The sequence below is a fragment of the Echinops telfairi genome, unplaced genomic scaffold (genome assembly GCF_000313985.2).
Source record: "Echinops telfairi isolate 266 unplaced genomic scaffold, ASM31398v2 ScPeMD7_23;HRSCAF=83, whole genome shotgun sequence".
NCBI lineage: Eukaryota > Metazoa > Chordata > Mammalia > Afrosoricida > Tenrecidae > Echinops > Echinops telfairi.
The window spans coordinates 23105698-23133094 of record NW_022103920.1 but is presented as its reverse complement, the minus strand read 5'-3'; the positions used below and the strand labels follow the sequence as shown (position 1 = coordinate 23133094).

At 44.8% G+C, this 27397-nt stretch overlaps 1 protein-coding gene across 12 annotated transcripts in view; it reads right to left on the bottom strand.

Moving 5' to 3' along the window:
* CADPS2 (calcium dependent secretion activator 2) overlaps positions 1-27397 on the bottom strand; it is a 382815-nt gene that overhangs the window by 7732 nt on the left and 347686 nt on the right. For all 12 annotated transcript variants that reach the window (XM_045288824.1, XM_030885179.2, XM_045288828.1 and 9 more), the window contains one exon: positions 23233-23340. In XM_045288824.1, the coding sequence (XP_045144759.1) occupies positions 23233-23340 (108 nt within the window). The remainder of the gene's footprint in view (positions 1-23232; positions 23341-27397) is intronic.

Below are 27397 nucleotides of genomic sequence, written 5' to 3'. Positions count from 1 at the left end.
ACAACAAAACAGACAGACAAATCCTGCTAGGACAGCTTCTTTCTCCAGCCTGGTCACACACACACACACACACACACACACACACACACACGCACACACACGCACGCACGCATCAAGCAGAAAGCTTGTACTTTCCTATTCGGAATGCTATCCAATTGCTGTGTCTTTTAGGTGCCCCACCTTATCTGTCCCCAGTTTTTCATGAGAGGAAAACAAAACAAAAACAGCCAGAGATAGACCAGCCTCATCCCCTCCAACAACAAATACCACTTAAAAAGGGGTTGGGAAAGCGCAGCGCATTTGAAATGGGCATTAACGATCGATCGTTTCATTTTGGAAAAGCGAATTTCTTGAAACAGCCTAGGTGATGCTTCACAGTGCCCTGAAGGGGACGGAGCGGACTGGGGCGCTGCAGCCGCTCGGTGGGAGCCCTGGGGACGCCGCGTGCATTCCTGGCTTCGGTCGCACAGGCATAAAGCGCCTAGGAGCCGCATCCAGTGGACTTCTTTCCCTCTCTGCCTACAGCACTCCACAGCCGCCTGCCGCTTTACAACAGCCACAAAATACGTGTTTTTTTCTTTTTGTGGTTCATTCAACTCCTGTAAGGGCATGCATTACTCAGTTCATTTTCGTGAGATAGCTCCTTGAAAGCACAAATAAAAGAGAAGCAAAGGCTAGGGTTGACTCTGTGAGACCCCTGTATTTATTCACACGTATTGTGCATGACTGTAGACTGGTAAATCATATTAGCAGCCTGTCTCCCCATCAAGCTGCTACTTGCTTTCCAGCCCTGGGAAGGTTCAACAAATCAACAGGAGCACGGAAAACAGAACATCAGTCTAATCTAGTGTTTAAGGTGAAGTTTTCAAACCCAATCTAAGAAGATCTTTAGAGCAAGCAACAAGCCGAAGGGCCCAGAAGGTGGTATTGACAATGAAAGAGTGTTGAAATATTGAGAAGCGCAGCACTTGTGCATTTTTTAATAACAAGAGGGTCAACAAGGACACAGCTCCCTCAGTGCCAGGAGGTGCCACTGACTATGAAATTTGCCACACCACCGCTCTAAACGCTCGCAGTTCATCAGCCTTCTTAAACACCCTGAACCCCCTCAGAGGACCTTTAGTCTTGAATTAACAAACCAAAGCAATGAAAGAGGGTGCGGGCTGAATGGCTGGCATTGATCCCCAACTGTGTCAGCACTGCTACAGGCCCTGAAAAACTCTCTCCATTGTCAATAGAAATTGACAAACCTCCGCTCCTAAATAGTGCAGCTGAGCCGGGCGGGCTCCACGCAGCTGTAAAGGGCTCGGCGCTCAGGGCTGGGGAGTACTCACAATGGAACAAGCATGAGCTCTTTGTCAGTCCCAGACTGGGCAATTTTCTAACAAGGATTAAAGTTGTTTCTCTGCAGTGCTGCTGAAAGGAGATTTAGCAACATACCGTGCTTTCTTCATGCAAGTTAAAGAGAAGCAGTTAAGGAATTTCATTCTTTGGCTGATGAGTGGCAATACAAAACAAATATATTAAATATTCACAGTTCCCCATCCGGCCTAATGTATGACATTTTGAGGATGATTCAATTAAATATAACACTTCTCCCTGAAAACAAGCACTTCACGGTTATTTTGGAAGTTTTAGTAAAAGAAGAAGACGACGAAGAAAGTCCAGCTGGTGGCCACACGGAATGAGGGCTCACTGCGGACTAATGCACAATGCCCTGAGCCCCTCAGCCGCTGATGTTCCCAAATCTGGATCCCGGGACCCCAGAGGGCTGAGATATTGGGCTGTTGCAAGCGAATGCGTTCTGTCAGCACGGCTTACCTGGTGATAGTGGCAAGGCTAAAACAGGACCTTTGCAGGAGAACTAACCGGTGATAGATTTTCTACCCAAACAGTTAACTGTTTTTTATTACTATGAATGAGGGCAACTAGTTAAGCTCTCTGCATCTCTCTCGAGCTCGGCTTGACTCAACAGACGGCCCACAGGCAACCAAAACCCCAACGACAGATGCCAAACCAACCCCAACGCCAATAAACTGTACATTTTTAGGACCAAGCCCAGGAAGGGCTACATTTCCACTGCTTGCACGCTAACTTCTTTCTTCGTTTATTTCAACAGCGGCCTTCTGTTTGACGTCACCAGAACCAGCTCATTTGGCAAGTCTGCTCCTTTTTGCTGTTCCGTTGAATTGAATGAACAAACCATTTACAGTTTCAAATGCAGAAAATTTGGGTAAGCTTGATAGACACAAGTTAGTGTTCAGCAGGATAAAATAGCTTTGGCGAGTGACAAGACATTTTGGAACGTTAATGTCCTACCATTTCCCCTGGGTTTATCAACCAACAAAGAGAGACACTTCGTCTTGGAGTGAGTGTTCGTCACCCATACATCTCTTTGAGCGCAGCACATTCACGGCACCCATTTCACTCGCTTACTGTTCCCAAATGCCAGAATGCAGATTTCACACTGACCGGCAATCGGATGCATTGAACCGAGCTTCCCCTCACTCTAGTCAGGCATCCCACAGAAATGATCACACTTGTGTCCAAAAGCAGATCTAAAAAGCACAAGCATTTTGAACATCTAAGAGCGTTTTTTGCTGGTCTGAGATGGCATAAGGGCGACAAGTAAGGAGGCCCTGAAGTCAGCATTTTAATGCTTGAAAATACAGCAAGCGTTCAAACCTATACCGATCAGCATTCCCAGCTAGACCCAGAGCCGTTCACAGTGGAAAGACAGAAACTCTCAAGTGGATGGGGCAGGCGGCCTGGCTATCGGTCCACACTGAGAATGTGAATGCAGAAAGAAGCGGGAGGGCAGGTGGTGCTGGTCTGTCTCGCAGTTAACTCTTTGCTGGACTGAGCCCTTGATGTGCGTAAGCACCTGTTTTCTCATCTGTCAGATAAGGGCTAGATGATGAATCTCGCTTTTAAAGAACAAGAATCAATGCTCTACAGCAAGGCAGCGAGTTTGGCCGAGACGAACAGAGTTGTGGATCTTGCAAACATGAGCTGAAAGGAAAGGCAAATTGTCATTCGTTTCTTTCCACACGGGTTTTAAATGCAGCTATCTTCTTCCAGAGTAAGGCAAATGCATGTCTGGAGACCTAGAACTTTCTAATGCATCTTTTTGGTTTTTTAAAATGGATTCCTTTTGTCTCTTGATGAAATAGACACATACTATAAAAATAGAACCATGCATCGTCACAAAGAATGAATACATTTACAATAAAGGTACTATTTATTCTTATTCCTCTTATGATTGTGTTCAATTCTGCTGACAAAAAAATCAGAAAATTTCTGACCCTTCATGGAGATCTCAAGGGGTCAATTAAAATTTCACTGATTTCTTACAACAACCTTGATGAGGTAGGTATTATTTTTGCCAAAGTGGAAACTCAGTTCAATATGTAGGTAATAGTTTAGAATCTAAACTTGAGATTAAGATGAAGCAATGCACTTAATCAAGGTGATATAAAAAGTGGCAGGTTTTTCCATTTCCACTTAAAAAACAGCCTGGGCTTCTTTTCTTTCAACAACATTTCTGAGTCATGAAGGGTGGTGATGTTTTTAGCCAGCTGCAAAGAAAACTACCTCTCTCCTTCCTGTTAGCTACTGGCTCTCATCCTACCACAGGGTTGTAGGCAACATGGGAGATGTTTGTTCATCGTTTCAAAGAAGTCCACCAAATCCTCTTGCAAAGTGAAGTCGTCCACATTCACAAACACTAGAGATATTTACTATCACTTTGGTACATTCTTTGGAGACCCTGAGCGTTGGTTGGGATAAGCTGTCAAATGGCTGCTAGGCCCTGCATCTCTTATGTGTCCCCTTCCTTAGTACAGAGCCCGGGTGGTAGAGTGGGAAGTCAGTCACTTAAACCCACCTGCTGCTCCTGAGAAGAAAGATCAGGCAATCGGATCCAGCAAAGCAGTGCTTCTCCACCTTCCTCAGGCAGCGACCCTTTCATACAGTTCCTCGTGTGGTGGGGACCCCAACCATAACATTATTTTCATTGCTACTTCATCACTGTCATTTTGCTACTGTGATGCATCGGGTGACTCTTGTGAAAGGGTCGTTTGACCCCCAGGTTGAGAACCGCTGCTATGACGATTTAAAGCTTTAGAACCTCTTAGAAGCAGTTTTAGTCTGTCTTATAAGGTTGCTGTGCGTTGGAATTGACTCTATAGCAGTGTTGTCTTTTTTTCCTTCTCTTTTCTTAACTCCTTCATGCTTAAGAATATTGGAACGGATGTCACTATAACCAAACAATACTGAATCGACTGCCACCAGTTGGTTTCAATTCCCAGGGGTTATATGACAGAGTAGAACTGCTTCACGTTGTAAATTTTAATAGAAGCAAACAGCCTCACCTTTCTCCTGCGGAGTGACTGGTGGGTTTGAACCACTCAACTGGGCTTAGCAGCCCAACTGGGGATTCACCAGGGCTCCTTGGTTCATCCATAACCCCAAACCAAACTCACTAACCAAACTCACTGCTATTTAATCCATTCCAACTCATAGTGACCCTACAAGACAGGGGGGAACTGCCCCTGTGGGTTTCCAGGGCTATAAATCTTTATGGGGGTAGAGAGCACATCATCCTTCTCCCTTGGAGCAGCTAGTGGTTTTGAACTGCTGACCTTGTGGTTAGCAGCCCAATGTGTAACCATTATGCTACCAAGACTCCCCTTGGTACAATCATAGAGAAACTCAATCTATAGACATAACTTTGTTTATTCTTTCTCTAAAACACAGTCCAGAGAAAAACCTGAGTCATGTCCTTTTCTTCTGTGTTCAAGAAATTCATTTACAGGACCAGTTTAATTGTTTAACTCTATGAAGGAGTCTACAAATGACTGCTCAGTAGCACTATGATGTCAGCTAAAAATGTAAACAGTGTACAGGAGGATTGGTGTATAGTAGGTGCTTAATAAATGCTTGTTAAATTCTGGGAAGAAAAAACTTATCTTTGTAGTTCCATATTTTTCCTTTGTAAAAAAATGCATTACCAATTAATGGATTTTCAGATGAATTGGATTCTCTTCTGTTATGTAACAGAATAAACCTGTTGCTTTCAAGTAAATGAAAAAAAATAATTTTATTGGGGGCTCATACAACTCTTATCACAATCCATACATACCTCAATTGTGTAAAGGACATTTGTATATTTGTTGCCCTCATCATTCTCATAACATTTTCTCTCCACTTAAGCCCTTGGCATCAGCTCCTCATTTCCCCCCTTCCTCCCTGCTTCCCCCTCCCTCATGAATCTTGATAATTTATAAATTATTTTGTCATATCTTACACTGTTCGACGTCTCCCTTCACCCACTTTTCTGTTGTCCGTCCCCCAGGGAGGAGGTTATATGTAGATCCGTGTAATCAGTTCCCCCTTTCTAGCCCACCCTCCCTCTACCCTCCCAGTATCACCACTCTTGGCACTGGTCCTGAAGAGATCATCCGTCCTGGATTCCCTGTGTTTCCAGTTCCTATCTGTACCAGTGTACATCCTCTGGTCTAGCCAGACTTGTAAGATAGAATTGGGATCATGATAGTGGGAGTGGGGGTGGGGGTGGGGGTGGAGAGGAAGCATTCAAGAGCTAGAGGAAAGTTGTATGCGTCATCGTTGCTATACTGCACCCTGACTGGCTCATCTCCTCCCTGAGACCCTTCTGTAAGGAGATAACCAGGCTTTCAAGTAAATGCTTACTCATAGCGACCCTATGGCATGAAGCAGAACTGCCCTACTGGGCTTCCAAGGCTGCACTGTATGGAAGAAGATAGCCCCATCTTTCTCCTCCAAGGTGGCTGGTTGGTGAGTTTTAACTTTCAGTTAGCCGCCGACACTCTGACCATAGGAAACTGCCCGGCTTGTTTTCTATGCACTGCAACTTCATTAACCCAAGATTTCTTTCATTCCCCAAATCTCTTAAAAGTAACGTTAGACTAACTACCTTCTCTGCTACACAGAGGCCATGGAAATAGATTGTTCGATGCAATCCCCGGCAAAGAAGCCCCGGACCCCTAATCCAACCCCCCTCCCCCGGGCCAAAAAAAAAAAGGGGCCCAAACGGAAACGTTCAAAAAAACCGGTGCCAACCCCCCCCACCCCCACCTCTCTACTTAAAAACAATAAGATACCAAATGGCTGGGTTGCTATTTTTCTCGAAATAGCCCATGATGGTTTGGCTGGGCGAGTGGGACTCAGGTGTGGTCCTCATGACCTAGAATGCTCCATGAGACCTTTTCATCTGGTCAGATGATTCATTTTGAATAATGGGTAAAAAATTCTTGGTCCATACGGTATGCCAAACTCATAATAAGGGGAAATAAAACCTTCAAGACTCATGGATCTGCTATTGAGTGACACGTATTATTTTCCAGATGAATCCCAGGCACGGGACTAAGAAGCTACCAGGTCTTTCTGCATCATGTTCCTTATTAAAATGGAGAACAACCCTTCCAAAATGCCTTCTCAAAAATGCTGTAAGGACTGAAGAACATAGTTTCCTTTCCCCTCTGTAACTCAGGCCTACCCCATTCCTCAGGTACCATTTTCAGCAAACTGAATACCTGGAAGCTGTGACTCTGTAGCTCTAGTTGCTGGGTGTTAGTTAGCTCCTCTCTCTGGACTCAGTTCTCAGCTTTACTTCCCTCACAGATTCACAGCAGCTCGTACGACTCAATTCAACTATTAGCTCCGCTATGACATCAAGAGGTGGAATTAAGCATTTCCATATTCTAGGCTTCTATACTTTTGTGCTCCAAAGTACCCCAAACCGTCTGCTATTGAGTTGACATGATTACTTGCAACCCTGTCGAGGGTTTCTGTGACTGTAAATCTTTAAGGAAACAGCCTCATCTTACTCCTATGAAATGATTGGTGGGCTTGAACCACCTACCTGGCAGTTAGCAGTCCAATCCTTCCTTGTATTCCTGTCTATAGAAACATTGTGCATTCTCTAGAAGAACCCCTGATCAAAAGGGAGAAAATGTAGAACAGAAATTCAAATTCTCGTGGACTCCGGACTTTCTGGAGCCAGAGGCTGCACAAATCTCTGAAAATGTGGCCCCGATATAATCCTTAAGTATTAAATAAAAATTATCCCCTAAGTTCTTCTTAAAACCAAACAATAGTCTAGTTGCATTAGTAAACCGTGTCAGCCTTGTGCACCCTGCTCTTTTATAAACTAGCTGCATGGGACCAACGTGGTAACGGCAACTCAAAAGACTAGCCAGGAGTGTTGGGGGCAGTGACATCATGGCAATGAGGGAGGAACAAGGCAGCAAAGGGGGGTAAGACACGCTGCTCAACCAAGGATATAATTAATAACACTGAATTGTACATGCAGAAACCATTGAACGGGTCTATCTGTTGCTTTGCATAGTCTCACTACCACCCACAACAACGGAATTTAAAAAAAAATAAAAAGTACAGTGTGACACATGCCTGTTTCAATAAGTTGTGATTAGCCAGCAGTCAGGAACTGAGTCTGATTTTTATTGATATTCTACCTCTTAGTATGTCTGGCACCTAGCCTACAGTGCATAGTTGTATTTGTTGAAGGATTGAGTGCTTAAGTCTAGACATCACCAATACCATGTGCACATATACGTGTAAGACACATAACTGTATATGTGTACATAAACACACACATACATAAAGTGGCTTCAGATAGTTTGTGGGAGAATGGGACAAAGATAATGAACTGTTTTCTATGAATATTTTGAAGCTCTCTTGTATGGTAGCAGGACAGCTTGTCAGTAGAAAGAGATAGAGAGGAATATCAGACTCCTGATTGACTTGGATCACACGTTTCACTGAAAGAAAAATCACTGCTACACATGGGAAAGTTGTAATCATCACAGAGGAGTAAGCGGTTACATGTGGCTGGAAATATCTAATACAGAAATAACATGCATCTTCAAAGATGGCAGGCTCATACGACTGTAGGTGATACAGGAATAAAGGAGAGAGAACAGTAAATGTTGAAATTTTGCACATCTGTAAAATGTACAAAAACAGGACAACACGACTTGCTCAGATGCTTGTGTGCTAGTTTTGGGACTGTCTCTGTACAAGCTCTCATCTCTGTAGAGAGCTAGCTCATCAGCACACCCTAAGGGGATTGGTACCCACTCTGGGGGGCTACCAGAGGCATCAGTGGAACTTTGGTTGGGGAGTGCTGGCCATGCCTTCTCACCCTTAAGCAACATGCCCTGGGCATCTTCTACTTGTTGCTTTTAAAGGAAAGGCAGAAAAATATTGTTGCTGTGTCAATGCCAGCTTCTCTCTGAGGGAACGTGAGCTCTCCTGGGCCAGCTTTTGAGCAGAGAATCTAGGAGGGTGGAGAGCGATGGCGTGCACTCCACTCCGGAGCACAGCCATGCCATTGCCGCCCATGAGCTGTCACATTGGCTGCAACTCTGGGCAAGTTCCAAATCACCCATTCGAAAAAATAAAAGGGAGGGAGGTGAAAAAGAAATACATTTTCTGGGTAAGCATTCATCTTTAATTTAAAAGACATTTTCATTTTCCATGGATTTCTAATTGGAAAAACCATCTCAGTTCGATTTTTTTTTTATCCTGCAGATTGGAAAGGAAGGGGACTTCTTGTCTTTCATGGAAAGCAACAACTCTGTAAAAAAGACGTGGGTAAGCATGCGATTGGGCTTTGAGCTCCCTTAGCAAGTGGGCAAGCTCTTCTTTAATCTGTTATTCCCATGCTCCGCACGGTGCTCAGCTTTTAGGAAATGCCAAATATTGGTTGGAAGAATATATGATTAAATACAGGAGTTTCTGTTTCCTATTGGAATCATGAGTCCCCTGGGGTCATGGCAATTGAGCTATCTATTGATGATGGAGGGAAATCTGGTGGTGTAGTGGTTACAAGTTGGGCTGCACTCTAACTTGTAGGGTTGGCAGTTCGAAATCACAGGCTGCTCCACAGGAGAAAGTTGGGACTCTCTCTACCTGTGAACAGTGACAGCCTCAGAAACTCACAGGGCCGGGGCTACCCTGTCCTACAGGGTCGCTGTGAGTTGGCATTGACTCGATGGTAGCGAGTTAAAAACAACAAAAAACTACAGGGGACGACACCAAGGCCCACTCTCTTAACCCCAACATACGCCTCCATGCCTCGCACACAGTGATTGAAGAGTGTGCGTTGTTCTCTAGACAGCAGGCATCCAAAATGCCAGCCAGTGAACAGTCCACACCGAGAAACACACATTATCTTGGCGCATCAGGTAGGCAGCCAACTAGAGGAAGAGCAACAACGATGGGGAATGTATGGGAACAGAGAGCCACCAGTCTGAGCGAAGGGTGTGTGAGAACGCAGCAGTCCCAATATGACGGGAGAGAATCCTGTTCAGCCACATTCAAACACCCTATCCGACTCCTGACTCTAAACGCGAAGCATGACGAAGAACACTTTGAGAAGTTTCAAAGGAGAGTCACAAAGATGATTAAAGGGCTAGAAACGGGGCCTAGGAAGAGAAGTTCAACAAATAGGGATTATTCATCCTGCAGTAGACAGGGATGACAGGCGCCCTAATAACAGTCTTCATATACAGGAAGGATTATTCCCTAGAGGATACAGAGGACCTGGGTTTTTTGTTCTCCGTGAGGGAGAAGGAGGAAGTGGATTTGAAAGAACTGTGGGGAGGTCGGGTAGAACTTAGCGTGCTTTCAAACAAAGCCTTTTGCCTGTGTGAAGTCGGGAGTTAGGTGAGTGTGGGTCTGCCTCTTGCCTGGGGCTGGCCTGAGCCCCGTGTGGGTTTAGCTGTTGGCATGCACCGTGGAAAAGGTGCTTTTCCATGCCCTCCTCACACTGCAGTCGATAGGCAACATCAAATGCCCGGCTTTGCCATCACAGCTGCCTTTTTAACCGATTTCTTTCGGTAAAACATCTGAATGGAGAAGCAGCACCCTGGCCGCCATGGCTGAATTCATTTCTGAGTGGTGCCAGCCCTTCCCAGGGCGCTGCCAGGAGGGCTTCCAGAGGGAGAGGCTGCAGGGAGTGGAGCAAGCACCCAAAGCCATTGTGGAAAATAGCTTCAATGCCAAGGTGTGCATGTCATTTGCTGTTGGAACCAGGGCTGAAGAGGAGGAAGAAGAGGAGGAGGAGGAGGAAGAGGAGGAAGAGGTGGAACAAGAAGAAGAGGAGGAGGAGACGCCGCTGCAGGAATTACCGCTGTCACTTCTCTGAAAACACAGCACTGGTCAAATGCTCCCTCGCTCCACTTGCCAGAGAGGCTGGTCTCCCAGGAAGCCAATCTCCTTCTCCCCGGCTCTCCCATTAATAAGTCACTGGCGACCAGTGGCCATGCAGGCATGCCTTGGCGCGCTCACCGTGGAGACAGCCCAGGCGTGGAGGAGTCAGAATTTCCAGACCATCTTTGAGGTGGACAGCAGTCTGGAATCCATAGGCAATAACTTCCCCACATGCTCAGCGCATGGCTCTGGAATCATTACTGCGGTCTTTGATCCAAACACTCAAGAGACCCGAGAGGGCTCTAATTTCTTCAGTCAAAGTCACTGTTGCTGCCTTAGGGCTGGGTGACCCACAAGCGTGCATTTGAACACTGTGTGTTTAGGAAAATGTCTCACTTTCAATGAAAGTTTTTCCACCCTCCACTCATCAAAGACAACTTTGCCAGTGGGAAGAGAGCTTGGGGGACCCACAATCTGCTCCCCCAATTCAAGCAGAGAAACCGCTGATCAGTTTGCATGTGGGATTTCCACCCCCCAACCCCCAAACCTCTTTCTTTCTTTTTTTAACATTCAGAGCACAATTAAAGGTGAGTTAAGGCGCTGGTGGAACTCTAAAGAGCATCCGTGAATCTGAGCACTGCTCAGCTTTTGAATTGCTTTTCTCCTTCTCAGTTCTTTTAAATGGCTTTCTATGGCAGGAACATTTTTCTTAATTAGTCACAGCTAATTAGTGTTCTGGCATAGACAAGTAATCAGAAATGTCAGAGCTGCAAGGCTACCTCTCCCTAATCCTTTGATAATAATTTAGCCTCCTGGGAGGGCCCCAAGCTGCGGTAAGTAGTGACTGACAATAAGGCAAAATTAGGTGGGCAGCACACCATTAGGATGGAAAAATAAAAAGCACTACCAAGGCCTGCTGAGCACCATCAGGCAACTAACTGCACCGCCAGATGAGGTGCCTGTTTAAGCCTGTATTGTTAATTAGCTGATTCTCCCAGACCTGCCCCATATGTCCAGGTGCCTCATGCAAAGATGTGTCTTTCTGGGCATGGGCCAAATGACAATTGTGCTCCGTGATCACATTTCAAGAATCTAAGCAAGAAGCCCCCCACATATTTCTTGCCGATCCTTTTGAATTATCAAAGAAAAAGAAGATCAACAAGCTTCTGTACCGCACCTCTCCTGGTGGAGCTTCTTTTAGGCAATTAGGCATGCCGATCTCAAGTTTCGTAGGTTTTAATTCACCCCCAGCTTAGATTCAGATGGGGGCCCTTGGCCTCCCCGCACCGCGTCTCGACTTGCCACAGCTATTTTGGCATATACCATACATCAAAAGTGTAAACGCTTACACTTACAAATAATAGCTGAACATTAAAATAAGGATTATAAACGAAAAATGAACCAGACAGATGTAATTTGAGAGCAGAGGTTTTAAAGAGAAACATTAAACTTGGAAGGGGGGGAGGCGGATAAAGAGCCAAGAGTCAGCTTTGTATTGCCATTACTGAGACAGACGAACAATATAGAGGCCAGGCTTGCCCATGACTCTTAAAAGCAGTCAAACCGCCTCCATGGGCATGCACGCACCTTTAGCCACCCTGTGGGTAAAAGGAAAATGCTTTCTCTGCACAATGGAAAAAGAAAAAAAAAGTTAACATCTGGAAAACAACGCGCTAAAGGATCTAAATAACACGGTGTTAAAACCCACGAGATGAATGTGGTGTGCTCCTTTGGCACGCATCCAAAGATTAGTCACATTAAAAAAAAAAAAAATGCGCTTTACACAATTGATGTGTGTATGGATTGTGATAAGAGTTATATGAGCCCCTAATAAAATGACATTAAAAAAAAAAAAAAAATCTCCCTTCAGTTCAAAAGGAGCCCCAGTAGTGTAGTGGTTATGTGTTGGGCTGTTAACTGCCAACTCAGCGGTTTGAAACCACCAGCCGCTTTGCTGGGGGAAAAAGACGCATTCTACTTCCATATAGATTTATAGCTTCTGAGGTCCGCAAGGGCAGTTTGACTCTGCCCTAGGAGGTCAGTATGAGTTGGATTTGGCTCAGTGGTGGTTGTTTGGAGTGGTAGCCCTTCAGTACAAAAGGAGGCACCAGGATGCATGAAATGACTTCACATGTCACCAGGGAATTTAAAACAATGTTATCCCAACGTCATAGGGCAGGCCTTCCACTCCTGTAAAGTGTCCCAGTCTTGGAAACTCACAGGAGTTCCTCCTTGCCCTATAGGGTTGCTATGAGTTAAAATCAACTTGATGGTGTGAGGGGTTTTTTTTTGGGGGGGGGTGTCCTGCTTTACTGAAAGAAGAGAAAAATGATGCTTATGGCATTGGGATAATATTAACATTTGATTTTAACAGGAGAATTATAGTTTGGTAGGATGGGCTACCAGTGAATGCTTTACTCATAAATACTTTTTATATGGAAACAAAACCAAAAGAATATGACTCTGTAATGGGAATCCACAAGATTACGTTGTCCCCATAATACCTGTCCAGTCATCTGAAAGCAAAAGGCTCATTGAGAAGGGGTAAATTGACATTAAAAACATTCAGAGTCACTTATGGGAGCGGATGTCCGTAATATCGAATGACCAGAAGACCAGACTGACCAGAAATATAAGGCCAGGGGAGTCTGCTTCCATCTGAATGGATTCTAGCCCACAATCTTAATAAAGGAGGTTGGTAACACACGCGGAAAGTCACTGTGATTGTTAGGTTTTGTGTCAACGTGGTTTGGCAGTGAGCCCTCCCCCACCACGAGGTCACAGTCTGATGATGTCTGTTTGGGGGTGTGGCTTATTTTGCTATCTATAAGAGAGATGCTGCGGAGGAGAGCGGCTTCTGCTTCTTTCCTGCCTGCCTCCCAGCAGGGATCCAGCCTGTGGGCTCTTGGACCAGCACCTGCAGCCTGTGATCCTGCCTGCTGATCCTGGGAGTTGTCCTCGGCCTGCAATAGTATCTGATCTACTGGTCCCTTTCTCCATTCACCAGCCTCTAATCGACTGGGATCCTAGGCTCCGGCAGCCACCGAGTCAGGAAAAGACTTCAGCACAGTATCTGACAATCAAACTGCTTAATCACGTCTACAACGGCTTTAGCTGTTTTTCTTGGTATAGACTTCCCTTTTGACACACACACACACACACACACACACACACACACACACACACACGTAAAGTTGCAGAACTTTTGTACAAAATGAGGCACATATATATTTCTAATTTTATATATCAATATACATACATATATATGTATATATATATTTATCACGAATTTTGAATCTCTAGGAAATCTTGCCTGACATATTCACAAGGACTTCTTGTTTTGTAGAGAGGCAGTGAAAAAGAGGAAGGCCCGCAAGGCGACAGTTGATCACAAGGCTGCAACAACGGGCTAAAGCATTGGAACAATGGTGAGGCTGGTACAGGACCAGGTAGCTGTGGGTCAAAACTGAGACTGTGGGTATTTACGGGCACAGAAAGCCTCATCTTTCTTTGGCAGAGAGATCGGTGGGTTTGAGCTGCTGATCTTGCAGTTAAACACCCCAACACATAACCCACTATACCATGAAAGCTTACTGGAGGTGTTGAAACATGCACATAATTATGACATGATTACACTACTTTCAAATGAGAAATTGTAAGTCAGAGGAAGGGTGTCTTCAAAACTTGAACTGTCTGTGGGGGGAAAAGGCCATAGTAAGGTTTCAGGATCTTATTTTGCTATGAGGGTCTCCATATGTCAAATGTGGAGAAAGCGTGGCTTTTGATACAGCTTTCTCCTTCTCAGGCAAAAGGCTTTTCCTCAAAAGGTGAGTAGCTTGACAAACTGCCCATCTAATTAGTGGGCACTCGTAGCAGAGTGCTGGTGGGGCTGTGGGTCTGAATTACTCTATGGATATGGGTTTGGCTTTTTCCTTGGAAATCCCAGGGGTCAGTTCTACCCTGTCCGACAGGGTTGCTGTGAGCTGGCACTGACTCGATGGCAGTCAGTTTGGGTTTTTGCTTCTGGTATAACCAGAACCCTATTGGCACTGCATGTTAGGTGCTGGGCTGCGAATCACAAAGTCCGTGGTTCAAACTTACCAGCTGCCCCTTGGGTGAAAAATCAGGCTGTCTGCTCCTCCCACAACAAACTATACTCCAAAGGCCTAGAGTGCATCAAGGTTTCAGACTAGGAATCGACTTGATGGTAGTGAGTTGTTCTCATTTTATTATTATTATTATTATTATTGGTTTATAGAAGAGATGCGGTTGAATCTTCCCAGGTCATGTGTTTTCCTCTAATGACATTTGAAAACTGCTCCCAAATTAGATGGATTAACCCTACCATGAGGCATGCCTTAGTTATTTGATTTTATAAACTTTGCACTAAAGAGGACCAAACTCACTGCCATCAAGTCGATCCCTAGTCACAGCTCCCCTGTAGAGCAGGGTAGAATTGCCCCCCGAGTTTCCGAGACAGGGCTCCTCAAAGTACGCACGAGGTGAGAAAAATGTTCTGGCGGATACACTTATCCATGTTTTGATTCTAAATATTCTTGGGAAAGCAACGTTATAAGCCAGTTACTCTTTAAATAAATCAAGAAGAGTAGTGTTGCTTTTCTAAACGATGGATAAACTCTGGCATCAAGAAGTGTTGGGATTGGCACGAAATCTAAAATAGAGACATTTTAAGCGTCCTCCACCCCATCTTTTCCTGATCTGGGATTTTTCTAAGTTTTCTCTTCTCAGCTACTGAACCCAGTCATATATTTTGGATTTATTAGACTTAGAATATTTCATTTGGAGCTTCTTTACTGGGGGGATGGGGAAGGGAAGGACGAGAGAGGGGGAGAAAGAGAGGGAGGGAGAAAGAGAGAGAGAAAGAAAGAGATCAAGATCTTGTGAAAAGTCTTGAGAAATGAATCCCTTCTAAACCACTGTTTGGATGAATATAACTGATTAACTATTATTCAAAGAATTACTTTTAATTTTACCAGACATCATAACAGTATTAAAATTAAAAAAAACACACACACAGGAGTTGAGCTGAAACTCAACAATTAAGCGTTCAATCAGCTTATAACACAAGAGAAGGTTTAATCTGCATGATTTACCAATTAGGTTCTGCACCCTGAGGTGTCAGCGACAACACGAGAGCTGAGACAGGCTTGCTTTAAAGGACTAGACATGGGCAGGGTTCCGTCAATGCACACACGGCTCCTTCGAGAGGTGGGCAGGGTTTGTGTCTCTTGCGGAAAGTAAGCCGTGCTCTGGCCAGCCCCCAGGAGCCTTGGCATTGTAACATTGCCCGACCTCAGGAAGCGACCCACAGGCCGTTCCTGCAAGCATTCCTGGCCATGGCAGTTTTGACTATGTCTGAAAGACCACTGCTTTCCAGCACTGAGGTCCCGCCTTCTTTCCTGAAACACAGGCACCTGTGTGTAGCCGTGGCTCCTGCTCTGTGGCCTGATCCTGGAAACGAGGCCAGCCCGCTTGTCTGGCTAGCATACTAACACCCTGAGCTGACTTGATTCACATTCATGATGACTCTCGGCATGGTGTGTGTGTGTGTGTGTGTGTGTGTGTGTGTCTGGGTATCTGAGTGGCCAGCCCCTCAGGGGAGTCCAGTGCTTAGCTGTTTGTGTCACCAGGGAGTCTTGGTTGTCATGAACATTAGAGCACAGGAATGAGGGAATCTTCGTTGTGCCTTGTTATTGGGGTTGGACAAGTTGAAGCTGGGAAAGGCTGCTGAAGGAAGGTTTTCTTTGTAAGAAAAAGACACCGTGATAAGAGATGTCCTTCACAAAGCAGAAACACCTTCTTGAGGGGAATCTCCTTTAGATTTCTCTTCCCAATAAGTTTTGTTTTTCCTTCCTTTTTCTTTTTTAAGGAGAAGAGTAAATGTAATCTGTGGATGACCAGCTTGCGGTGTGCACATGTGAGCATGTGAGGGTCAGGGAGCCTTGATGTCAAATGTCCTGTGGTCACTGGAAGCACTCAGCACAGATACAGGGTACAGGGACACCAAGCACATTCTCAGAATCTGGCTTCAGACTCACGGTGATGGGGACACAGTGCCACATGACCTAGTTAATTCTCTTCCTCCGTATCCCAAGTCAGTGTTCTCATCTGCTGAGCTTGCCCTGGCTTTCTCGGGGGAGGGAACCCTGCTTTTACAAGGCCACCACACAAACTCTTCTGAGTTGCTGCGCTGAGGTGTGGAGATGCATCACAGATGCATCACGCAATCAAGCTGATCATTTCTGTCACCGTGGCTCACGGTAACAGGAAAAGAATAATTGATTTTAAACCTGGAAGGGACTTCAGAAACCATCTGGAGTTGTGGGCCAGCGTCTTCAGTGTCAGTAACTTAACTGACATGTAAATAGTTCTCACTTCTTGAAACTCACTCTGCATTCAGCACTTACCAGCAAATCACGCTGTTGGTGGTGGCAGGTGCTGATGCACAGTGAGTCTCTACACCACTGTCTGAAATACTGCCTGGTCCTGTGTCATCCTCGTGATTGCTCTAACATTTGAGGCCATCCAGGCAGCCACTGTGCCAATCCATGTTGCTGAAGGACCTTCTTTCTTTTGCTGCCCCCCTTCACTTTACCAAGCATGATGTCCTCCTCCAGGGACTGGTCTTCCCTGACAACATGTGCAGAGTACGACGTCTCGCTGTCCTTGCCCCTGAGGACCACTCTGGCTGTACTCCTTCCACTCTGCCTGTACTCCTGCCAGACGGATCTGTCTTATCTGTTAACAGTCCATGGTGCTTTCAATATCCTTTGCCTGCACCACAATCCAGATCAGAGATACCTTCAAACAGAAGTATCAAAACATTTCTCGGCCTCTCCTGCCATCTAGGCCGATGTACTCATGCTGTGGGTATTTCCATCTCTCTAACATTTCCCTAAAGAGCCTGAGTAGTAAAGTGGGTTCCACAGTGGGCCTCTAACCTAAAGGTTGGCAGTTCAAACCCATCGGCTGCTACTTGGGAGAAAGATGAGGCTATCTGTGGAAGAATCCTGTGCCCTCGGATTTACACATCACAATGGCAGTTTTGGCTTCCTCAAGGTACTCCAATCCTGTTCCTTTCTAATGTGCTTTGAGGACTGAAAGAAGTCTGAAGGGGAAAAAAATCAAGGCTGTACAGTGGACGGGGTCAGATTTCCCAGTGAGATTCTCGTAAGACAGCCCTTGCTCCCCTCCAAGAATGAGTAGGTGCATTGTTGGGAAAGAAAACAATTCTGCAGCATGACTCTATTGGTATTTTTCTCACCAACACAATTTCCATTTTCCTAAAAATGTCTTCCTTAATTAGTCACCATGACTATCTGTGTTCTTTGAGATAATCTACCAAGATTACTGTAGAGAGATCCCAAAATGAGTTGCCATCACCTCCTGAGCTGACCTGCCTTGAATTTCACGGGCCTAGCAGACCCCCTTGGAAGCCACTGTTTTGATCGGACGTTTGTTTCTGAAAGCACTCTAATAAGACAAGTGTGTGACAGAGGGGACTTTTCTGTAGCCATCCATTGATCTCAGAGACATGCTTACACACGTTTGGTTTGGAATAAACCCATGCACGCATGAACGGGGACCCTTGGAGCAGTACTTCTGGACTTACATGCGTCTCTTTTCTGAGTGGGAGCTTCCTTAGCTTACAACGAGTGATAAAACAGAAAGGAGAGCATCTGGCCCAGCAGCTGGAGGTGATGTAGACAGCACAGTTCGGGGACTTGCAGGTGCCCTGGGCATAGCAGGGTGGGAGGCTGTAGCCATTATGAACGACTGCTTTAAATGATTAGCCATGTGCCTGGCTTGCACCGAGTCAATGCCCTTACACGATGCACAGCACGGATTTGACATCCTTTGCTTACACGTTTTAAAAGTTACTTGTTTTCAGTCCATAATCTCTCATAGGGTAGTGTCTCACATGGAGTGAAGTGCAACGTTCTGGTATCTGCCCTCATGTTATTATCATTTTTCTGATTTTCAAAGGGTACTATCTTAGTTCAATAGTTGGTCGAGAATCTAGCATCATCCTTTGTGTGACCTTTCTGAGAGTACAGACTTTACCCATTTTCTCCTTTAAGATTCTGCAGGGCTTTCTTCTCCTGTGAAGAGTTTCAAACTCTGAAATTCACAAGGAACAGTTCCACCCTGTCCTCAGGGTATTAAGAGTTGTCATTAACTTGATTGTAGTGAGTTTTGAGTCTGAGTTAAGAAACTGACTCGTGGAGGTTGGAACTAGCAGTATAAGAATCTCAGGAAGCAGGGACATGGCACGTGGCTATTTGGGTGTACTGCTAACTCTGGGGATGAATGTTCTTGTCCCTCTAGGTGATTCGTACAGCACCAGGCACAAATCTAGGGCACTTGTGTGTGTGTGTGTGTATGTAGTCAGTGGTATAACTTTGTGGCAGTTACATACTCTTGTGTCAACATGAGGATATTAAGAATGAATGGGGTAGAGTCTAGCCCGTCATTCAGGTTACAATCTGATGCCTCCTTGTGGGTGTGGCTTTCTTGTGAGGATTCTGGGAACTTCCTTTCTTCCTCCCTGGAGGCAGGGCACACTCTTTCTCTGCTTCACATTCCTGTTGACAAGATACATGGAGCCACACTGATGGCAGCCAGAGCCCTGGAGATGCGTCCACCACCACTGGATCCACAAGATTTTCCACCACTGGTCTGTGATCTTCCTGCATTCAGCATCATTGTGAGTGACTATGTGACTCTGAAGAGGAATTAATGGACTAGTTTCAGACTTATGGGCTAGTATCAGACTTGTGAGTTGATTTGAACTGGACTGGGATGCTTTCTTAATATACAATTACTCTTTGATATAAAGAAAGCTCTCTCTTACACATGAGCGTCCCTAGACTTGCTTCTCTAGTCAACCTGGAATAACACACCATTTAAACTAAATTTTAGGTTATTTAATCACAAAAACCAATGAAGATGGTTCATTGACCAAAACGTTTCAGAGGCAATGACCACCACAAAGGGAGAGAGAGGTCACCAGCTTTTCCATAGCCTCATTGGAATGGGGGTACCTGCCTGGTATAAATAGTAAACACACAGCAGATCAAAGGTTGGTGGTTTGAATCTACTCAGAGGTGTCTTGGAGTAGCTTGGTGATCTACTTCTGCAAGATTGGCCACGGTTTCATAACCCGACAAGACAATGATACCACTTGTCTGTTGGTTTGTCGTACTGTGGTTGCTAGTATGTTGCCACCGCGATGCTGGAAGTTCTGTCACTGGTAAGTCAAATACCAGCAGCGTCAACTACAGTGAACAGGTTTCAGTGGAGCTTCTAGACTAACAGACTACAAAGAAGAATTAAGTGGTTCACTTCAAAGAAATTAGCCACCGAAAACCTTATGGATAGCATTGTCAGTTACTGGAAAACCTCAAGAATATCAGTAGAACATTGTACGGCTAGATTGCTCCTTAGAAGCAAGGATGGTAAGACTTTTTCTCGTGTACTTTGGCCATATCACTAGAGAGACGAGTCCCTGGACAAGGACATCATGCTTGCTAAAGGAGAACATGAACGGAAAAGTGGAAGACTTTCAATGAGCCACTCTCAGTGGCTGCACCAATGGGCTCAAGCACACCAGTTGTAAGGACGGCGTGGGACAGGGCCGAGTTAACTTCTGTTGTACACAGGGTCACCATGAGTTAGAACTGCCCTGATGGCACCTAGCACCACCACCACCAGCAACAATGTTCTACATCTGACTTTGATGAGTTGAGACAGGGGTCTTTGAAGCTTGTGAGTAGCTAAAGGTTCACTGTTGGTCTCTTCCTGCCCTGAGCCAAGAAAAGAAAATCAATAACGTAGGAAGATAATTAGTGCAAAGAATTCATGGACTTCCTGAACCTCGCCTTTAAGACCCCAAGACCAGAAGAACTACATTCATGGTGCTTGGCTACCCTGCTGATTGCTCTGAAAGAAATCCCAATAAGAGGTCCAGGACAGAGTGGGAGGAAGATATGGAACAAAACTCAAAATCATGAAAAATATGAGCCTTACTATTTTGATAGAGACTGGCAGAACCCTGGAGACTATGACCCTTAGCTAGTTGTCCTGTAAGCCCGGAACTGAACTCACCCTCATGTCTCAACTTTCAGTTAAAAGGCAGGTGACCATCACCACCACCAGGGAGATGTGCATTGCTTGACCCATGGGAGATCAGAAGGGTACCATTTGCCCACAGTGTCAGCTCAGGCTCCAGGAAGGGACAGGAAAGGAAGGTGACTGGAGACAGTAAACACAGGGAGGAGGTGGGAAGCGTGCTCTTACCTTGTGGGAATCGCAATCAGTGTCACAAAACAAAATGTGTATGAATCGTTGAATGGGAAACCAACCTGCTCTGCCAATGTCCCACCCAAATCATCATTAGAAATGAAAAAAGGCACTGAAAACTCACGTGGGGTTGCCACGAGTCAGAATGACCCGATGACCACTGGCTTGCTATGTGCGATTGCTAAAATGAAGTGAATTTGATCTGATTCAAAAAACCATATTATTCTCCAGCAGCGGTTCTCAACCTGTGGGTTGCAACGACCCTTGCACTGGGATCGCCCAGAACTGTATTAAAGGGCCGCGGCATGAGGAAGGTTGAGAACCACTGTTCTGAAGGCATTAAGTCCTCCGAGTGCATGGCCAGACACCGGAGCCCCTTATCTGGTTTGCTCAGAGCCACGAAGTGTTAACTCATTGTGCTCTGCATCAGGAAATACTCTAATTGGCATAGCAAAAGTTTACCGCAATGTCTGAATAAAACTGTTGTCCTCCATCTTTTATGTATAATAGGCTAAGGTTGCTAACAGTATTTATCGGGTCATTTTTTTCAACTGTTTCTTGGCACCTAACAATATTATTTTAAGCTCCAGCCAAGTGAATTTCCAATAATTATATAATGTTTCTCGGTAATGATCTGTTTCTGAAGATACACATTCTACTTTACCTTTCAACACATACTTGATAACCTCTCATTTACTTACTGTAATTGAGGCAAACTCAGTCTTGGCTAATTAGGGGCTCTTAGTAGCCCCTTCATACACGTTATTCTTGATGACATATCACTCGAATTAGGGTCTACTTTTTACTTTTAATTATAGTCACAGAAGTGTGCAACTTAACAATATCAGTCTGTCTGAGGGCATGACAGCTATGTTACAGATAAGAAGTCCAGTGTTCTGATGTGACGTTACCAAGTGACCAAGACTTCATGACAAAACCAGGAAGGCTGCTTAGCTGGGGTTTCTTTGCAAGGCAAACCTACAGCCAGGTCCCACACGCAGGCACTGAAAACAACACACAGGTCATTCGGAAAATTAAACCAGCCCATCATGTTAACGTGTGTCTCCTTGGATTTCCATCACAAAGCTCTGTTCCCTCTTGGTACCACATACAGACGTCTTTAGTCGAAAAGTTTGGGGAAGGAAGGGGCACCGCAGGGGGGAAATATTTGGGGGGAGAATAAATTCTGCTTTGGTGCACCATGGCTATGCTTCGCAAGCCACCGAGACAAACAGCTGCAGCTGGTGAGCGCATACACCGAGTCTACCTACAGCTGTCTACTTTGAAAATGGCTCTTTATTTTTCCTCCACAGAGTATGCGATTTCACTTGAAAAGAATCATGAGAAGAACAATCCACTAAACTTTCCCTTTCTGCTCAACATGTTCGAAAATCGTCACATAAGCAAAAAAAAAAAAAAAAGTAAATGAGAACTTGGAAGTGAAACATATGCTTGTAAATTCAGAGCACTTCCAAACGGAAGCAGAAGTTGCTAATATGGTTTCTGTATTTTGTAAAAGAGCCAGCTGGGTGGATGATAATTTTCTTACCCCTGCAGGGCATCAAAGCTTTTAGGAAATCATTCTTTTCACACATATTAACACTTAGCTTATTAAAACAGATGATACTTTTATTGTAAAGCATCCCGGCTAGAAGCTGAAACATCAAGTAGGAAAGAGAGGATTGATTTTGTCCACCCAATCTGACACGCCGTGAGCACTGACATGGCAGGCCATGGCGGGGCGGCGGGGATGACGTCAACGGACCTCCTGAATCTGCCACAGCTGAAGTGTCACCACGAGGCCCGTGAATTGCTGTTATGAAAACATTCGCAGTAACTTGCATAATTAAATGAAACTGCCAGGAATTCATTTCTAAAAAACACAGGGAAGATGTACACACATAAACACACTTCACAGACAAATATTTCGTTCCGGAGGCAGCATTGTGCTGAATTATGCAAAGTTGTCACCAGCAAAGTGCCATTAACTTTGAATGGACTGTTAAGCTCCTGTAAGTGGGTGACAGCATTGTAATTTAAATGGACTGCTCTCTTAGTCTCTTCTACAGACACTCCATAAGTGAAACTTGAACATGGTGGCATCAGCAAACCACAATCCTCCATTTCTATGGGGCTCTCAGGCCTAAGTCAAGGCTTCCCTGTTGGGAGAGCTGCTATCATGGATTTATTTATTAGCACATATCATCCCTGGAAATCAAGGGAAAATGCTCAGTAACAGGAGAGTGGTAGAGATTTGGCTGTGCCAAAGCTTACTTCTTTGTTCAACTGAAGACGATGACATTGACTTAAACAAACAAACACAACAAAACAAATTTTCAGGGTCGGAAACAAGTCTACTCTAGTCAGATTCTGTGTGTGAAATTCTGCAAAGGGAAGTGGAATTGTGCTGTCCACGGTGGTACAATGACGAGCATCTTGCGTCTCAGGAGGGTTCTGAACTGCTCATTCTCAATGGCGACAGTTTGCATGGCGGAAAGGAAGCCAACTAGGCTTCCCTCAACAGTCAAAGACATAGAAAGCTTATCAACTATAGTGTATAAGGGGAAAAAATACCAAAATATAAAAGGCTAAGAAAAAGAGTATTCTTTGCAAACATGTCATAAAAATGCAACTTTCCCCTGTTGAGGTGTATGCATACTGCCGGCATGCCTTGGGAGGGTAGTTACTTACATCAAACAACTTTTCTATATACATTTCCTCGTTGACTTTCTCTCGGAGAAGATCTTGGTTTTGCCGAACAAACATAATGTATGTGTCTGCTAAGTCCATCCCGGGTTTCTGTCGAGAGAGAAATTGGGGAGAGAGTAAGACAAGGCTTTGTTTATTTATTTTTACAACAGTTTTATCGACTGACCAAGGTTTTAGAGATGTTACTGAATCCCAACCCTGGCAAATTCACTCACTGTCATGCTCAAAATGACATGTAAAATCTGCTCAAGACCAAGTCAACCATGAGTACCTAAAGCACGTTCATGACCAAACCAAATCACATTGTGCATTACGGGTGGCCATGACCAGGTCAGTGTTATTCAAATGATTAGAAATAAGAAATAGGTGGTGGGAGTTGGTGTTTTTTCTTTTAATCCCAGAAGGCCAATCTGCTAAGCAGTATAAATAGACACATTAAAAAAAAAATCCCTCCATGTGGGGCAGGGAAAAGTACCAGGGAAGTCTGATGAGTAGTTGAAGTTGTTGAACACAAATTTGATGACATGAAATGTTAACGCTCACCTTATTCACAAAAAAAGTTTGAATATAGCGCTCCCCCATACGATGAATATTTCCTAATTACAAATACACTGTCTGAGATAAAGCCGGAAGATGAGTCTCCTAGGTTTGAAGGCAAGCACCGTGTGACAGGGAAGGACTGAGTCCTCAAAGGAGAGTGAGGCAACATTCATGATGCGGATGGAACGTTTTCAGGACCTTCGATTTGCGGAGAAGGCATGGTTCAAAATGAGAACACACACACCAAAAAGGAAGACCCTCAATGAAACAGACTGATACAGTGGTTAAAAATTTTTTTTAACATAATAAAACAAAAAGTTCATGTCTTTCACAAAATGAAATTAAGTATTCTGTGGGTGGCTATCACTTTTCGCCATTAGTATTTATCAATACTAGCCTCAGGATTGATTTCATCTTAGAAAAGCTATAAAAATGCCGAAGACTTATTCTCCTACGCAGAATCAGTGTGGTGATTCGGTATCTGATTGGTTGGAAGTCAGCGTCCACCCAGTGGCACTGTGGAAGAAAGGCCTGGTGACCTGCTGCTATAAGGTTACAGCCAGGAAACCCTGTGGGGCACAGTTCATGGACTTGTTTTGGGAGATGGTGGAGCATGTTGGGTAGTTAATACTATGAATCTTCCTTACTATATTGTTGTCAGGTCCCATCAAGTAGGTTCCAACCCATTGGGACCCTGTGTACAACAGAACCGAACACTGTCCTGTAGTAGGGCACCGCCTTCATCTCTGCTGCCAAGTTTGAGCCCATTGGTGTAGATGCCATGTCAACTTCCTGAGGGTCTTCCTCTTTTTTTAGCCGACTCTATACTCCACCAAGCACAATGTCCTTCTCCTCCTAGTAACATGCTCAACGTTGTGACACATTCTTACGATGCTTCTAAGGAGCATTCTGGTGGTACTTCTTCCAAGACAGATTTCCCCATACGTTTTCACTGGACAATTGTCTTTTAGAAGCAGACCGCCAGGTGCTTGTACCTCATCTTAATCTGAAAGTGCCACCGAAAGCTTACAATGAACTGATAAGTATTTCTCGAGAACAACTACCTGATAAGTATTTCTCTCCGTGACTCTCAAATTTTGTTAAAACACCGAAAAGCAGAACGTTCAGATCACATGCTGCCAGACAACGAAAATGGCATGAGGACAGTGTCGTACACATAATAACCAGGCGGTGCAGCATCTGAGTTTCCGTTAGTACCTGGAAACCGAGGTGAATATCTGTGATAGAAGGCAGCTCAGCGGAGAGCTGGAGTACAGACACACCAGGGTCTCCTTCACGTCTCTCTGTCCCAAACCCGTGCCTTTGCTGTCTTTCAAAGGTAAATTCTGCTTAGACGTTTAATCCTGTCGGTCACGGGCCTGAGTCGGGGAGGGGTCGGGGTTGGGGCAGGGGGCTGCGTTCTGGGCACAAGGGTTGGGAAATGAGAACTCACAACACCTGCTATCTATGGGCTACAGACTTCAAGGTCATTCTCCCCCACCCACCCCTGTTTTATTTGATCACATCCAAGGTAGCACTGCACGTCAAGAAACAGTACTCAGGGAGAAAGGACTCTCGATCTATGACTAACAATTGCTTCCCAGTTTAAGTTCTGAGAAAGCACGATGCTGTCCTGACTGGTCAAGCCACGGGATCTCATACTGAAATCTGGAAGTTGAGCGAATTCGACTACTTTCTGAAGCAAGCAAGCATCTCTGGATGGGATATGAGGGGAAGCTCATTTAGGTTGATTTGAAGAAATGAAATGTTTCTTTGTCTCCCCTTACACGCCCCTCTATTGAAGAAGGAAAAGATGCTACTTCTCCCCCTTTGACAAATTTAGACCCGTTTGCCTAGAAAACAAACCCGCGTTTTTACATTTCTCATTAGCATTTGCTCTTCCTTTATCTTTGAGCTGTTTACCTATTCCTGAAACTGTGACATCTGGGAATTTCACACCTAGTGAATAGATTTTCCTGTAGCTTGTGGCATGCGACGATAATCATTAAAAGAATATACACAAGTTCGAGTAGCTGCCACAGCTGGTGACATCTACCAATTAGAATTGTACTTCTTTAAAACACTTTATCCTTCCTGTACTGTATGAAGGGTAATTATCTCTGATAAATTGCTGAAAAAGATGTAATTTTCCTTTTAAACAGTTTCTGCTCACAGTACAAACGTGTTTGGATAGAAGACATTATCGCTGGTTCAGTGCTCCTGGGTGCTAAGACTCTGTTTCAAGGCAGAGAAATTTACACACTTGGAAAGTCTCTGCGTCTAAGTCTATTAATAAATGGTATCTTATTAGGAAATGAAGCACCAAGTTTCTTCTCCTCCTCTCTCCTTGGCTTGCTGGCTCTCTCTCCTGGCACGTAAATAGCAGAGAGAGGAAATAGTTACCACAGGGGCCCCTTTCAACCTTACCAAAAGATCAAAACCTCAACGACCAGGGCTGGGGCTCTGGAGGAGTTCTGGCTATGAATACTGTACTCTGGACAGCTGTACCCAGCAATCTTTTTAAAAGTTGTGATCCAAACATAGGACCCAATTGAATTCATGAAGTATAGAGACCAAGAAAGAGAACAAAACCCCACAGGCTAATCCAACACATTAAGCATCCAGTAAGCAGCAGTCTGGACAGGTGAATCCATCCCCCCCCCCTCCCCCCAACATTCTAGTTAAGCCCCCGGGAGCCTCCATCCGCTCAGTACTCTCTACCTCCTCTGTCTTACTTACAAGGGCTCCCTTCTAGATCAAGGTAGCTTCTGCACGATTTCTGATTCCCAAAGCAAGCCACACACTCGTCAGGAAAGGAAGTGATTTAAGGTGCCTTCCCTGACCTCGGCTGCAGAAGTAATCAAATACTCCAGGGAGGGGCTGAGTTTCAGAAAGGTACACACTCTGGCACATTTTTTTTTCAAGGGTTAATCACTAGTTAACCTAGAGAGATGAGCGTGTTGTTAAAAAAAAAAAAAGAGGGGGAAAAATTCCTTGTTAATTATATGCTGCAAATGCTCTTACTTCCTGCCACTACCCCTAATCCCACAGGTGCAAGTCTCCCCTCTCCCCATTCAAGGGAAGGTGGGTGCAGTGGCACAGTGATTTTTCACAGCTACAGACAGAGGTTCAGAAGCCACCGCTTAACCTCCTATTGGAGGTTAACGATACACGAGGAAAACATTGTCATGGTGCCTACTTAACAAGGAGACAAATTTTTAAATATCTTACTCCAACCTCCAAGATGAACTCGAAGTTGCACCATAATTGACTTCATTTCCTAGGGCCCATCGAGCAACCCGGAGAAGCTGGCCTTGGGGAAAACAGCGAGAGGACCTTCCCCGCGCTATGTGGAATTACCTCACCTCTACACTTTGTCCAGGGGGTGCCTGCATCTGGTCATTCACTACCTTTTGAGGGGTGGTGGGGGTGAGGGTAGGGAAACAACAACTGAAGAATGGTTCCTGTAAGAATGAAACAAAAGCCCATCTTCATAAACTTGAAATTGTAGTAGAAATCATTTCTCTCTCGGCTCTGGCAGGAAGCTTCATTAATCGTTTCGAACAGATCATCTGGGACTATACACACCGTACTACAAGTGCACTAT